The 17,381-nt window shown below is 33.4% G+C and overlaps 1 protein-coding gene across 2 annotated transcripts in view; it reads left to right on the top strand.

Moving 5' to 3' along the window:
* The window catches only part of LOC131143483 (protein MRG1), a 54,279-nt gene that overhangs the window by 36,167 nt on the left and 731 nt on the right, over positions 1-17,381 (top strand). For both annotated transcript variants that reach the window (XM_058091818.1, XM_058091826.1), the window contains 2 exons: positions 13,700-13,869; positions 16,265-16,349. In XM_058091818.1, the coding sequence (XP_057947801.1) occupies positions 13,700-13,869; positions 16,265-16,349 (255 nt within the window). The remainder of the gene's footprint in view (positions 1-13,699; positions 13,870-16,264; positions 16,350-17,381) is intronic.

The raw sequence follows: 17,381 nt of genomic DNA on the forward strand, positions 1-17,381 counted from the left end.
ATTTATTTCTGAAATGGAACATATAAAATATTAATTATTGAAAGGACAGAATTATAAATTATGATTAAATGATTAAACATTTATGAGTGTAAGTATACAACAGATCTTAACATTAATATTACATAAAATTATGACATATGTAATTTATTTAATCAGTTTTCAGTTTAATTTTCAGCTGGGAACTGAGACAGAAATTTTTTATTTTTAAAACCTGCACCGAAATCTGAACTGAAACATATTTCGGTCTGTTTTTGGTAATTTTTGTACACCCTACCTGACACAAACTGTGACACTTGCATCAGTGCATGGTGGATTTCTGCAATTCTCTTTTCTAGTCGTCTCGTGTTCCATTGTATCCAATATATCTACTAATTTCATGCTTGAAAACAAATTGGGGTAAATTTCAAATCAAACCATCAGCAATCCCATGTCTCCTCTTGATTGGCTCCAAATTTTGATTGCTTGTATTTTTGTTGTTGCTTTCTGTTGACTTTGGTTTTTGTAATATATAATAAACTGTTGTGCATATTGTAAATTTTTAATATACTTAGTTTATGACTATCGCAACATAAATTATTTAATAATTCATTTTTTTCATTTTGTTTTTTATATTAGAGACAATAATAGTTGGCAATTTTTTATTAGTAATATTACCAACTACTAAGTTCGTCTGTGCTAACTACCAAGTGTGTAGTATATTTATACTCCAATTTTGTATGAATATTTTAGTTGGTAATTTGTTTGATTATTTTTTATTAAAAAAGTGCAAAAAATTTAGACTTTTAGTTAGTAACTAATATTTAATATGTTATTTTTTATAACTGCGTTCTAGTAATATTGTGTAAATATATGTTATTTAGTACTTAGCAATTCTGTTAATATTGTGTAATTTAGTATTTACACTTAACTAAAGTAATTAAATACATAGTGTATATTTATGATTAGATAATTTATTTTAGATTTGTAGTTGTAATTTATTGGACATAATCTAAGTTCTGTGTAACTATATACTCTTCCCTTGTATTTTTTTTTTCATATTTATACTCCAATTTTGTATGAATATTTTAGTTGGTAATTTGTTTGATTATTTTTTATTAAAAAAGTGCAAAAAATTTAGTCTTTTAGTTAGTAACTAATATTTAATATGTTATTTTTTTTAATTGCGTTCTAGTAATATTGTGTAAATATATGTTATTTAGTACTTAGCAATCCTGTTAATATTGTGTAATTTAGTATTTACACTTAACTAAAGTAATTAAATATATAGTGTATATTTGTAATTAGATAATTTATTTTAGATTTGTTGTTGTAATTTATTGGACATAATCTAAGTTCTGTGTAACTAGATACTCTTCCCTTGTATTTTTTTTCATTTATTATCTTTACCCTTAATTTCTCAAGCAATTAGTGATGAAGTTTATATTTGTCCTTCAGGTATAAAGTAATTTGTTTTTTTAGCTTCGTCAATTTTGCTTTTCTATATTTGTTCCTTGCAAGCATTGAAATGCACTTTCTTGAGAACTTGTTTAATCACACTGAAGAAGAGGCATGTGGGAGTGGGTCTTGGGGAAGTACATCTCGTGCAGTTCATCATTATGTAAAATTTATCTTTTGGCTTTGTTCTTGACTATATAGGCATCTTCATGATAGGTGGCTAAGTGGGGAATTACCCATTCTAGAGGAAATCAATGTTTGACGTGAGTTCCTTGAACTTCCAATAAACTTGCATTCTAGGATGTCTGGAAGTTCGGCACTCATGGAACAAGAACTATGAAGTTGGGAAGCATCCCTTGTCATGGAAGGCCATAAATGTCAAGCCTTGGGGAGTTGGCTGTAGAGAAATATGCCTAGGCAGGATCCTATTAGCTCTCTTATGTAGAAACATTATGTTGGAGGTGGAAATATGCTGGATCATTGGAATATTTTCTAAGAGGTGGATCTGTTCCCTAATAGCACACCAATCATCCTTGTTTTCATCATTACTTTGCAAGGGAGTCTTTTTGACAATGGGCAAACTGCATTTGTCTTTGTGGTAGGATGCTAGAGGGGGGAGGGCATCCACCTGGTGGTTAGCTGATCTATGAGCATGCACACATCTAACAATCTGGAATTTGCTTACCAAAGACATACTAGTGTTTTATATGGCACTAGTAAAGGCTCCTTGAGAGCCATTTCTCCATTCATTTGCTCAACAATGAGATTAAAATCGCTATGTATAAATATGGACTGAATTCTAGAATGGGTAGTAGTAAGAAGTTCAATTGCAAGTGCTTCATATTCTACTTCATTATTTATACAAGGAAATTCTAGCTTATGAAATCTATATCTATGCGTGGGAGATGAAAATGAAATCTCTATTTAGTGACTGATGTGCCATGAGTGATGACTGGAGGACCTTTTTAGTGACTGGAGCTCTTGCTCAACTTGGGGAAGGCAATACTTGGTTGAATTTTAAAAATATGTATGATCTCTCATGCGTGCCATGAAGGATAACCTTCAACCTAGAACCAAGTAGATAAGCTATCAACCTCACTCTTAGGATGGATGCTCTCAGCTCCAGGTTAGGTATAAAATTATAAGTACTATTCTGGTGCCTCCAAGGGAGATATCCATTATACTTGGAGGTACAAATGCCTCCTCCTTAATGGGAATGGTGTCTAATATGGCTTCATTTTGTTTTAAGGGGGAATTGAGCTAGGTGATCTATAAGAGTTTGGTGCTTGGGATTTGATTGTCGTCGGAAGGACAATGGTTATTTTATACTGCCCAAGCAGCAAGAGTACGCTTGGCTATTCTTTAATGTTTGGTTAGAAGGTACATAGGTGGGTTGCATTTAGTAATCAACAACTTATGGCAAGGAGATGGTTGTGAAGCTTGTAAAATGTCAATGATAAGTGCTAAGAAATCCTATCAATAATTGATCAATTAAATTCACTCCCTTGCAGAGATCGATCTGAATAATAAATTGATTATTCTTGTTCATTCGAATTTTGTGCAAGTGAAGCACGCAGAAAGTTCCTAGTGGTGTGGTAAAGCCTCAGTGGAAGTTTTTTATTAGGCATTGTCACAGTGGTTGGGGCCGCAATGATTTTCTTGATTCTATGAAAGGCGTTTTGTTGTTCCATTCTCTATTCAAAGCAAATATTCTTCTTTAGCAAAGACTCGAAAAGTTAGAGGGATCTTTAAACAAAGGACGGATGAACCTCCTCATGTAGAAATGTTTCTAATGAAGTTTTTTAATGCTTATTGAGGCATTTCTTGGATGGCCTTCACCTTGGCAGAATGGAGCTCCATTCATTTTCTATGAATTTCGAATTCCAAGAATCTCTCAAAATGATACCTTAAAAGAACACTTGAGAGGGTTCATTTTCAAATTATAGTGTCAACGTCTATCAAGGTACTCTCAGATAGGAATGGTGTGATCCCAAGAGGGGGGTGAATTGGGTATTTAAAAATTCTTCATAGGTTAAATTTAAATCACAATCAGTATTTCGCAACCTAGGGTCTTTCTAAGCAGTTTCAATTCCCCCGATAAATCAAGTATGCAAATATTTAAGAACAAATATGACATTCTCAACAAACTAAATATTTGCATATAAACGTCACATCATATCCCATTAAAAAATAAGTGTGTATCTGTAATGGTTAGGCAATGAATGTGAACATACACGTGTGCAGCATATCTCATTTAATTTAAATGTGTGCATGCAAATAATTATAACTATAAATGAACAAGCATACACATATGGAAATTGAAGTGCAGAAAATAAATGAGATAAAGGGAGAGACACAAGATTTGTTATCAAGGTTTGGCAAATCTAGCCTACGTCCCCGCCTTGAGCTAGCAGCCCAAGGATTCCACTATCTCTGCTCACTTAAAAGGGCGGAGCAGAAGCTGTTTACAACTCCTTACGGGGCGGAGATTCCCTAACTCAAATTACAGGGCTTAGCCACAACCAATATAGCCTCTCTTTACGGGGCAAGGAATACCCCAGCTCAATTGTCAAACTGAGCCCAACTGGTCTCCCTTACTGGGTAGAGACTCCTCAGTTCAATTTACCGAGCTAAACCAAACCGGTCTACTTTACAGGGCAGAGACTCCCAGCTCAATCAACAAGCTGAGCCAAACTGGTTCATAAAATACTTTTTGTACAAATAAATGCTTCTACTACAAGCAGAGATGTACACAGTAAAAGCTCTAAAATGCACTCACACAAGATATGAATTAAAGCTCAAGTGAGTAAGGGGCTATTTTCTCAAAAGCAATTTTTCATAATCTTTGAATAAGATATATATGATAAAAGCTTCACAGATTAAACCCTAATGAATATTTCTCCAAAAATTATTTTTCAATAAAAGCGTAGGAGAACCTAAGGTTTGCTTTCAAATGATTTTTGCAAACAAAAGATGTATATATGAAAGCTCAAATGCAGTAAGGCTTTTCAAGCACCATATATATGAGTGTAGATATGTGCTTAGGCCTTTTAAAATCACGCCCAAAAAGATTTTGTAAAACAAGAGATGAAAAATAGAAGAGTGAAAAATATTCTCTTGTTTTTGAAAGGATGAGTAAAAACAAAGATATGCAATAAAATGCTTTTATTAAGAATCTAAGCTCAAAAGAAAAAGTTTTCTCATAAAAAAAAAAAAAAAAATTTCAAAACAAAGTGTAGGAGAAAAGCTAGATTTAATCTACTCCAAAAAGAAATTTTGCAAATAAAAATGGAGTGGAGCTTTTGATTTTGACTTAAAATGCTCAAAAAATTTGAGAGAGTTTTGGACTAATCAAAAGCTGCTAATTAAGCTTAAAAGTGGACTATTTATAGATTTTCTAAAAATCTGACCGTTAAGGGACACGAAGGGTATTTTTAAAATTATTTAATTGAAAATTAAACACATTTAGCATTGGAAAATTTGTCAAACCCGAGAGGGTCAGTCGACTGAGCACGATGTCGGTCGACTAAGTTCGGGCAATTTCCAACCCTTTGTGGTTTCGGTCGGCTGAGCCTTGAAAGCCGGTCGACTAAGCACTTTTTGTTCTTCTATGGTCGGTCGAATGAGCCTTGGAATATGGTTAGATGATGAAGTTAAGTCGAATGATGAATGTACCAATCAACTGGCCAAAAAGTGAAATTCAAATTTTACGAGGTTCTATTGACTGAGGAAACTTAGTTAAAACAAAATTGGTCGGTTGACTGAGCTTCGTAAAATTTTGACTTTTGACCAAAGGCATGATTGGTCGACTGAGTTGATTTTAACGTGCTTTGGTTGGTCGACCGAGGTCAGTGAAAACCTGTGTTTTTACCTTGATTTTGACCTCAAAAATTTTAACCCTATGTGTGTAAGTGTGGCATTTTAAGTGAAGGGTTTTCTATGAAAATTTTGGTTCCCTAAGGTCAGTCTATGGTCAGTTGAGCTTAGCATCATATCACGTGGAGCATACATTATTATAGACCAAATATAAACTAAATGCAATTACAAATCAAATAATAAATATCTTCTTCTTTTTTACTCTTCTGAAACTTCATGGAATACACTGTACAATATGTTCTTTAAGTCCTTTGGGCTTCCAATACTCCTTTACCTCATGTGTGTTGAATCATAAACCTATTCAAACACTAAATGCGCACATGAGATACGAGTGGTTTGTCATAATCAAAACGGGATCGGACTCAAAAAGTTAACAATCTCCCCCTTTTTGATGATGAAAAACACACGAGAGTAAAATGGGTGCAGCCTGAAAAGGCTCCCCCTTACAATATGCATAACTTAAAAATAAATCATGAAGCTCAACCATATTCAAAAAGAAGACATTACAATTTAATCATGCATTTAGTTTTAGCATTAAGGCACATACACTCATCCTATTTAAACGTTTAAAAATACAGGGAGTATGAAAAGATAAACATTTTGCTCAAACAATTCTCCCCCTTTTGGCATCAACAAAAGGGCTAAGCTAAGTATAAAACAATTTGATCATTAAACATAATTTCTTAGCTTGAAACAAGAACTCCCCCTATTTGATATAAAACTTGGGCAAATGAAAGCAATTACATTGATGTTTTAAAAGATTTTGCAAGTAAGCACACAACAATAGTATAACTGGCAAAAGATTAAAAAATGTTAAATAAGGTCAAACCAGAAATATCCACAAACCATTTCAATTTATACATAACATAAGACCCCCAAAAGATTGGAGTTGTAGGTTTGAGCATAGGATTGGTCTGACTGGTTAGCATGCATTTTTGTGTAAGATCAATGAACCAGTCATACAATGCCCCTTAAAAATTTTATAAACAATAAAATAAAACTTCTTGACACAAAATTTGAGTTTAAAGTGATAGCACAGGTCATGAAAGCATTTAAGCATACAAGCAAGAAACAAGATATATTCTTTATAAGTTCATTTCTTGCATTTAAAATATATTTTATATATATATACATCCCCTTATGATTATCAATAAATACTGGGGATTGTGCTTGCTGAAAAAGAAACTTTAAAGATCATGCAAACAATGTTTTTCTGGTTTGACATTTAAGAACAATCCATAATATAACCAGAAAAAGCAACCATATTGATCCTAAAATACAGAACATTCAATACTAGATCATATTGTAATTTCAAAGACACTGTGGCTAGGCAAAATATTTTCATTTAAGATATTCAAGGGACATCATTTATGCTTTAAACACACAAGCCACCGAATTTTTTTTTAATCTAAGCTAAACATGTGGGTGAGCACAAAAGATAGAAATTTAAATTTAAAATTTAGATGCTCCCCTTATCAATTATGAATGCATGCTTAGATTTTGTTAACTACTTATACTGATAGTAATTGTGAAAATTCATTTAGAGTATAAGTATCATTTTTCATTCTTAACAGATTTTAGTGGATATATGTTAAATAATTAGTATTTCACCAGTAAAACCATTCCAAGAACTCACATGCACCAGAATTCTAACATTTAAGTCATGTGCAAGGTGTTCCTATCCCCCCAAGAATAATCCATATCAAAAACATAATTTCATAGAAAACCAGATATGATGTTCAATGTATTAAAAAATTTAGGACTCAAAAAGTAAAAATAATGAAAATGTGAGTCCATGGGGCAAGTGCTTTTATTCCTATTCTCAAGGATGGGGCTTAAGTTCCCCGGTATGTTTGTATGCACGCTTACTTGCAAATAAGCTCTTGGATGATCTTCATTTAACACACATACATTATATATTCATCCTGTCAAAGGATTTCAGCATGCAACAAATATTAGACATTCAACACATAGCATGACATATTGCATTTCAATTCAATACATGATAGCCAATCAAGGCTATACTCAAAGGTAATGCAATAGGGGTTCAATAAGGATGACACAACTCAGAAATACATAATGAGTGTGTACAAGACGAAAACTCCCCCTAAGTCATGCACTTGTCCTATTTTATGGACCATCATCAAGACATAGGAATTTTAATTAAAGGGATGATGTTTTACCATTTAGGTCCTAAGTGATAGTACATAACCCAAAGATTTGGACCAAATGGTGTCCATGTACTAGATTTGCCTAGAGTTAGAGGATGTGTATATGATGAAGGGCATCCTAGGAAAATTTAAGGAATTTGATAATTGTACATGTTTTTCAGTTTAGCTCCAAGAATATAGTGTTCAACATGTACCAGCTTATTAAATTTAATGTTGCATGCATTTTCTTATAAATATATTTCTAAGGTTCACCCAGCATGCATCAAATCATAATTATTTTAGTGCATGCTTTATGATCTTTGATTATGTTGGGAAAGTCTAACGAAATTTCGGTAGCATGCCGTCTATAAATAGGACATTTCCCAAAAATTCATGCACTAGAAACTTGGTTGTTTACAACAAATAATTTAATTTAAGTATGCAACAACCTAAATCAACTACCAGCATGCAATTCACATCATTGCATCAGCCATGCAGGTGGCGTTCTAGTTCAAGCATGCAATTCAGTAGTGCAATCAATGAACATACATGATTTGTCCATTAAATGAAACTACCATTTAAGCGAAGAATGGATAGTAAGCTTTCAGTTCAAAATATTATACAATTCATTTTAATTTAATTATTAAACCATCCATCAAATAATTTATCATTTATTAATCATTGGATGGTAGCATTTAGCACACTTGCAGATTATTTAAAAAATATAGTCCATCCATCTAATATGATTCAAACTTTAAACAAATAATGGATGGTGGCATTCAGTACAGATAACATAGAGGCATAAAATATAACCATAATAAAATGGTGTTTTGAAAATAAGCACATTGCCATAAAAAGTTTATCAGATGAATTTTAATTTTTGCTGCTCCCCCTTAATTTTGCAGCCTATGCATCATTATCTTCTTCATCCTTTTATGCCATACAATTTAGCAAAAATTCTAGATTTTCAATCGACTCAAACTTGGCTTTGAAATAGGCCTAATAAGCCTCTTTTGCTGCATGTGAATGGCATGACTCAGTTCTTCAAGCCACTAGAATTTTAGTTTTCAATAAGACATATTTGGCTTTCTTAGATAAAATCTAAAAATTTATTTTGGGGGTAAGATTACGGATGTATTTAAAAATGATTAAACATTTAAGTTCTATTATGAGTTTAGGATTATGTGATATATATATATATATATATATATATATATATACAATATTAACTCCCTAAACCTCAAATCTGTGTGATGGACAAAAGTATGCTATATTTAAGATTTTGAAATCAAGCATATATATATCATTAAGAAATATTTAACAGTTAAAAACATTTTTTTCCATGTGAAGGGGATTCACTTAATCGTACTATAGCCAATATTTTTCAAACTTTAACCAATCACAATGATATATATAAGTTAAGCGAAGCGAATAGATTGGATATTTTTATGAAAATTTTCCTATTGGCTTGCTTCTCTAATAATCTTAGAATAAAAAATAGTGTATACTAAAAGTTAAAATCTCACAAAATACTATTTAGACATTTAAAGAATTATAACCCCATTTACAACAATTTCTAAAGTCTTATGAGTATTAACAAAATTTCTTTGAAATATTTCTCATAAGATGACACGCTAGCATTACGAAATACATCATGATTCATAAAAGATTTAACACAAGATATATCATATGAATCATTGCATGAAATATTTAATCAAGTAGAAGGAGAAACAATATACCCTTTCAATTTACTCCTTAGTCATTTAAGCTCAGAGTGGTGTCCTCCTCTCTCTCGGTTTCAATATACCTCTCATGGTTCCCATAATCCTTAGCACTAATATAATTCATAAACTTCGTAAAAGCATTAGTAACGAAGGCACAATATAAACATATGCCCTACATTCAAATGATATGCATTAAAACTATGTCATGCTCACTTAAGACATTTTCAAGTTTGGGAAACTATGCATTTAAAAATCATTTTCAATGGGATACGATTTCCATTTCCAAACACTTTCTAAAACCTCCAATCAATTGATTTTACAAAAACATTTTCAATTTCCAAATAGTAAAATTTCTATATTAAAAGCAGTGGAGGATTTGCAAAGGTCTGATTCTCAAAACAGGGACACACCAAATATGAGCCGTTGTAATCTTTATGCAAATGCGGTTAAGCTTATTGCAACTGGGCTCTGATACCAATTGATAGGAATGGTATGATCCCAAGAGGGGGGTGAATTGGGTATTTAAAATTTTTTTTATTTTAAATTCAAATCACAATCAGTATTTCGCAACCTAGGGTCTTTCTAAATAATCTCAGTTCCCCCAATAAATCAAGTATGTAAATATTTAAGAACAAATATGGCATTCTCAACAAACTAAATATTTGCATACAAACATCACATCGTATCCTATTCAAAAATAAGTGTGTATGTGAAATGGTTAGGCAATGAATGTGAACATACACGTGTGCAACCTATCTCATTTAATTTAAATGTGTGTATGCAAATAATTATAACTATAAATGAACAAGCATACACATGAAAATTGAAGTGCGGAAAATAAATGAGAGAGAGAGAGAGAGAAACACAGGATTTGTTAACAAGGTTCAGCCAAACCAACCTACGTCCCCGCCTTGAGCTAGCAACCCAGGGATTCCACTATCCTTACTTACTTAAACGGGCTAAGTAGAAGGTGTTTACAACTCCTTACAGGGTGGAGATTCCCTAACTCAATTTACAGGGTTGAGCCACAACCAATATAGCCTCTCCTTTCGGGGCGAGGAATACCCTAGCTTAATTACCAGACTAAGCCCAACTGGTCTCCTTTATGAGGCAGAGACCCCAGTTCAATTTATTAGGTTGAACCAAACCAGTCTCCTTTACGGGACAGAGAGTCCCCAGCTCAATCAACAGGTTGATGCAAATTGGTTCATAAAATACTGGCTGAACCAAACCGGTCTCCTTTACAGGACAGAGACTCCCCAGCTCAATCAACAAGTTGAGCCAAATTGGTTCATAAAATACTTTTTGTACAAAAAAATGCTTCTACTACAAGCAAAGATGTACACAATAAAAGCTCTAAAATACACACACAAGATATGAATTAAAGCTCAAGTGAGTAAGGGGTTATTTTCTCAAAAACAATTTTTTGTAATCTTTGAATAAGATATATATGATAAAAGCTTCATAGATTAAACCCTAATGAATATTTCTCCAAAAATCATTTTTCAATAAAAGTGTAGGAGAACCTAGGGTTTGCTTTCAAATGATTTTTGGAAACAAAAGATGTATATATGAAAGCTCAAATGCAGTAAGGCTTTTCAAGCACCATATAGATGAGTGTAAATATGTGCTTAAGCCTTTTAAAATCAAGCCCAAAAAGATTTTGTAAAACAAGAGATGAAAAATAGAAGAGTGAAAAATATTCTCTTGTTTTTGAAAGGATGAGTAAAAACAAAGACATGCAATAAAATGCTCCTATTAAGAATCTAAGCTCAAAAGAAAAAGTTTTCTAAAAAAAAAAAACATTTTCAAAACAAAGTGTAGGAGAAAAGCTAGATTTAATGTACTCCAAGAAAAAATTTTGCAAATAACAATGGAGTGGAGCTTTTGGTTTTGATTTAAAATGCTCAAAAAATTTGAGAGAGTTTTGGACTAATCAAAAGCTGCTAATTAAGCTTAAAAATGGACTATTTATAGATTTTCTAAAAATCAGACCATTAAGGGAGATGGAGGGTATTTTTAAAATTGTTTAATTGAAAATTAAACACGTTTAGTGCTGGAAAATTTGTCAAATTCGAGAGGGTCAGTCGACTGAGCACGGCGTTGGTCGACTGAGCTCGGGCGATTTCCAACCCTTCGTGGTTTCGGTTGGCTGGCCAAAGGAGTCGGTTGGCTGAGCCTTGAAAGTCGGTCGGCTAAGCACTTTTTGTTCTTCTATGGTCGGTTGACTAAGCCTTGGAATATGGCCAGATGATGAAGTTCGGTCTACTAGTGAATGTACCGGTCGACTGGCCAAAAAGTGAATTCAAATTTTACGAGGTTCGGTCGACTGAGGAAACTTAGTTCAAAAAACTGGTCGGTCGACTAAGTTTCGTAAAATTTTGACTTCTAACCAAAGGCATGGTCGTTCGATTGAGTTGATTTTAACGTGCTTTGGTCGGTCGACTGAGGTCTGTGAAAACCTATGTTTTTGCCCTGATTTTGACCTCAAAAATTTGAACCCTATGTATATAAGTATGGCATTTTAAGTGAAGGGTTTTTCTATGAAAGTTTTGGTTCCCTAAGGTGAGTATGGTCAATGGAGCTTAGCATCATATCACGTGGAGCATACATTATTACATACCAAATATAAACTAAATGCAATTACAAATCAAATAATAAATATCTTCTTCTTCTTTGCTCTTCTGAAACTTCATGGAATACACCGGACAGTATGTTCTTTAAGTCCTTCAGGCTTCCATTACTCATTTATCTCATGTGTGTGCTGAATCATAAACCTGTTCAAACATTAAATGCACACATGAGATACGAGTGGTTTGTCATAATCAAAACGGGATCAGACTCAAAAAGTCAACACTCTCCTTAAGTGTGATAAATGATCTTCCTCTCTTTTGGATTTCATCACATTGTTATCCAGTCTTTTGTAATGCCATGCACCATGTCATGGAATGAGGCAGTCATGGATGTTTATGCCAGGGCATGATAGTATAGTAGCAGTTTCCAATGGGAGTATGAAAGGCTGTTTTCATTTTGTCAGCATCTTTTGGGCCATCTTTCTATGAAGCCATCTATGGAGGAAGCCATTTCATGAATAATGACTAGCTATAGTGTAAAGTGTTTATTAAAGTGTAGTTGCTTGGGAGTGGAAAATCATCCTTGTCACATTCTTCATTTAAGATCTTTAAAATCCATGCACTCATGGATTTAGCTTTTCTTTTTTTCCCCATTCTAATACAAATTATAGAAGGTTACTTAGGCTGTGCAGGAAATTTGAAATGCAACTCAGACACCTACTGTTCATGGAACTTGTTATTTGTCCAATGTTGGAGATGAAGTTCGTGGTTGAGGAGTTTAAAGCATGGGTGTGAGGTTTAGGGGGTATGTGAGATAAATCCTGCATGTTGGCCTTGTACAAGCAAGGTGAGAATTGCGGATATAGAATAGATAATCTCCCTAGGAACAGGCATTTAGGTAACTATGGGTTTAGGCTGGTGAGACCTCCACAAGCCAGGAAGGTGAAACTGACGTAGTGGCTGGCTTGAGGTTGGACTGCAACAGTAGTTGCAAGGATGATTGGGTTGGTGGTAGTAGCAGCTTTTAAATAGCTTTGTATTCTCATGAAGGATTAAACAAATTTTCTTATGCATTGCGAAATATTTGCATTATTTGCACCATGTAGGAAAAATCTTTAGAATTTTGTAGCTCCATATGATATCTGAGTCTCCTCGTTTATTTTATTTTATTTTTTTTTTGAGGGAGGGGCTGTGTGAGAAGTTTCTGGGAGGTTGAGCAGTCTCCACATTGGGGTGCATTACCCTATGCAATCATCCCTTGTCTAGTGAAGTTGCCAAGATGTAGAAGGGATAAATTGGATTCAGGGGAGAGGCAGCTCTGCCCAGAACTAATGGGATGACATAGAGATGGCTAAGCAAGGAGAGCCAGGCAATGCTGAGTAGCTCAAGTGTCAGGCAACAAGTGGATGAAATGAGAATGATAGAAGGATGAGAGTACAATGTTCTTGCTCTGAGGATGATGCAAGGAAACGTCCTTCATCCTTCTCAGTGGCTACAATCTTAGTGTTGTTTTCATGCAGTATGTTAATTGAGTGGCAATATCAAAATGTTGCTGCTGCTGTTTCTGTTGGTATTATACTTAGTTGTGCTTCAAACTTTTTAACATGTTGATTTGAATAGATGTAGTGGATGCATTGATGAGTGTTTCTTGCATTATATGGTCCTGAGCAGTCTATCATTCAGTTCTACAATACATAATGGTACTTTCTTTCCCATCCATGCCTTTTCTTTTTTTCTCTAAACTTCCACTAAGTGAGTGTCTTATGATATTCTTGTTGTGAATACATTGTGTAGAAGTTATAAAAAAAAATCACACAATGCTGAAATTCCCATGTTTTATTAAAGTGATAGGCGTGGAACACTTTTTTCCTGCTCAAATGGTTTGGAGCACCTTAACACATGCTGGTAATGGTTGTGTTTTGCTTGCTTTTCTTGGATACAGGATGACTGATTCAATTGGAGAAATTTTGAAAGGGTTACGGTATTACTTTGACAAAGCATTGTCAGTTATGCTCTTATATAAGAAAGAGCGCCAACAATATCACGAAACTGTCACAGATAATGTCTCTCCATCAACAATATATGGTGCAGAACATTTACTTCGTCTTTTTGGTATGTCATCCATTAGTGCTAATGCTTTTCAAAATTGAATCTGTAGAGTGTTATGTTAGCTCCGTCAGTTTCCCTTCTATCCTAGGAATGATTTTCATGTTATGTTTATCATCTTCTTAAATGTAGATATATTTTTTGCATTTTTAAAATAAATTTTATAAACAACAACTCTTGATTTGATCGCACGATGGGATCCTGAATAACCTCTATGAAATCTACCATTTTTTTTTTTAATTTTGAAAAACTTGATAATAAAATAATGGAAAAGGTGCTCATCTTTCCTAACATAAATGAGTTGTGATAGTTTTTTTGAAAAACTAACATAAAATACTGAGGGCCGTTTGACAGATAGCAAGCCTGCACTTGGTTTGGTAAAAATGTCCAGGATGGGTAGCTCTTGCAGAGTTTTTATAAATGGACCAATTCTCTTCACCTTTTAATTTAATATTGTGGGAAATATACAGGCCTGTTTAGTGTTGGGAACTAATTTTCATTCTCCATTTTTAGTTTCCAAAGAACTACAAAACAGCCAGCTTGTTTTCCAGTTTTGCAATATTTGTGTAAAAAATAGAGAAAAATAAAAATTTTGGTTCTATTTCTATCTTTTCAAATAATTACAAAAATTGCACCTTGTTTTCCAATTTTCTAAATTTGCATAAGAAAGTTAGAAACATCTTTCTATTATTTTATAGATTTTTGATTTCTTATATAAATATTGGAAAACTGAAAAAAAAAAAAAAAGTTTCCATTTTTGTAATTATTTGGAAATCTTGAAATGAAAAATGAAAAGTATGTACCACTACTAGACAAACCCTTTATTTTCTACCTTTTTATATGATTTTATTTTTTTATGCTATGAACTCCGACCTAGGCAAGCCCTTTGGACCCACCCAGGCGGTACCAAACCTAGGACCTTGGAGTCACCAAGGCTCAATTTTTCCCTTACCACTTGAGCAAACCAGCTAGACAAAACTAAGTTGGTACTTTTATTTTTATTTAGAAAACTAAAACTAGAAAATTAAAATTGTTGTCCCCAACTAAACATTTTCAATGCTCCATTTTGCATTCTTGGTGTGACGTGGCACTGTCTTGCAGCACTTGCTACCTTGGGCGAATTCGTTTTTCATAATTGTTAAAGCTTGATTTATATTGTTGGCCCACAACTTAACAGTTTAAGCTTTTAGGTAAAGTGGTAACTTAACATGGTATCAGAGTAGGATACTGAGAGGTCCTAGGTTCTAGTTTTGTTACCCGTATTTATTATGGTGTTTAAAAAATTGTTATATTTCCTGTAATGGGTGTTATCTATTGTGTGTGTATCTCTCCATGTGGTCGGACTGCACGTGCGGGGGAGTGTTAAAGCTTGATATACATTGTTGCCCCACAACCTAATAGCTTAAGCTTTTAGGTAAAGTGGTAATCTAACAATAATCAATATTGTAAAACACTCTTGCATGCTGATCATCTTCCACATTTATTTGTTTTTCATATCATAACTCTTGACGTGAATGATTTGTATTGCCAATTTGTTGTTCTATCAAATATTAGGAAAAATTTTCAAATAATAAATATGTGTTGTCTGATCCATCACACGAGTATTTATGAAAATTTTCATCTGTAAAAGGATCACATGATTGCAGGATAATGTGACAGTTGCTAACAAATCACATTTTAACCTTAAGATTTTGTTTTTACTTATTTATCTGTATCTTAAGCCTTGTGGCTTGTGCAATTTTGTAATAGATACTTTGTTTATCTTTACTGTTAGGGGCTGTTGTCTGGACTATTCGAAGGACAACAATAGGATTATAGAATTAAAAAATAGGCAAAATGTTGGAGAAGTTATTGAATATTGTTTTCTGTTCTTTGATTGAAAATTATAGTATGATTTGAGAAATCAGAATAATAGATTTTGATTCTTGTAAAAATAATGCTAGAAATGATTTTAGATGCTGTACTTTTGAATGATATGGTTTCCATATCAGCTCTGGTTATAATCATACCTTCTTGAGATATAAGTTATTCAGCCGGCGTAACTTGCTTTGAATCATATGAAGCTTAAATACGATGCTTCTTGGTTTAATTTTCTCTGAATTTAGATTCCTCATGTTCAGTTTAACAAAATTTAATAAATTCATCTCAATTGTCGGTGTGGTGGTAGCACCTTGTTAAACAATTCCCTTGTGCAGATTTCTTGTTCAGGCTGATTGAAGTAGTTGAGCGTGAAGTTTTGATGCTTTTCTTCCTGTTTTTCTAGCATTTTAAATTTTAATTTGAGTTTATAGCTTGGTTTTGTAAGAAAAAAGCTATCTTTTTCTTTTTCTTTTTTGAATGTATGCTCATAAATTTAGCATCCTTCTGTAATTATATAAAGAAAATATTTTGGTTTTTGCAGTAAAGTTACCTGAGCTATTGGCGTTTGTGAACATTGAAGAGGAAACATTGGTTCGTTTGCAGCAGAAATTACTTGACTTTCTCAGGTATTTTTAGTATATATGAATGATCAAAAGGCATCTCCCAGTAGAGGAGTGGTAAGGCAGAATTAGAATTCGCAGTGGGTAGTGGTCTATTTGGTCTGAAACTTGGGAACGAAAGTGTGGTTAATTATGAAGGCCAGTATAGATATTTTTCATTCAAAATGAATGGGCTGTGCTCAGAAATAATCTAGAATGGTTTCTGAAATAATTTTTATGTTTATACTTCTGTGCAAACTTTTATGCTGTTCCTGGCTCATGATTGTTTTAACAGTTTGGTTGAAATTTGTTTTCATTAGCAAATGTGCTTGTTATGAGAAGTCATAAGATGTTGAGATTTGAGGTCGAGGAATTGTCAAATGAATGTTGCATACCTTTTCCCAACTGATTTTTCTTCATGTAAAAATGAAATATGAAAACGTTTCATTAGAAAATTATTTTGGCTGCCATGAGGAGGCATTCTTTCTTAAAGCTGCCTGCTTATAACTACATGTTTTAGCACTTCTAAAAATTGTTAAAACAGAACATTGCTTGATGCCATTAACATTCACTTGGGTAACTCTTATGTACTATTTTGTTTTGGGAAAACATGCTTGTGTTGTAGATGCTACATGGGTAAAAGGTCACTGGACATTGTTAATGCTTGATATTGATTACTTGTCCACAAACCCAACAGCTTAAAATTTTAGGTGAAGTATAAATCTAACATTGTATCAGAACTATGGTTGCCAAGAGATCCTCGGCTCTAGTCATGCTACCTGCAATATTGTCATGGTTAAAAATATCTTGTCCCTATAATGTGTGTTATTTATCATTTGTTTATATCACAATGTGCAATTCTGCTGTATGTGCGGGCAGTATTAAAGCTTGATATTCATTGTTGGCCCACAATCTAACAGCTTAAGTTAGGTTTGTGTTGCTAATGGTTTTGCCTCAAGCTACACAAATGAGCTGTAGAAATGTATTAGTGGTTGCTTGTGCAACTAGTGAACATGAAATGGTTTTTGTTCTTCAAATAATTTGAAATGGGTAATTTTT

The sequence above is a fragment of the Malania oleifera genome, chromosome 1, assembly GCF_029873635.1.
Source record: "Malania oleifera isolate guangnan ecotype guangnan chromosome 1, ASM2987363v1, whole genome shotgun sequence".
Taxonomy (NCBI): Eukaryota; Viridiplantae; Streptophyta; class Magnoliopsida; order Santalales; family Ximeniaceae; genus Malania; species Malania oleifera.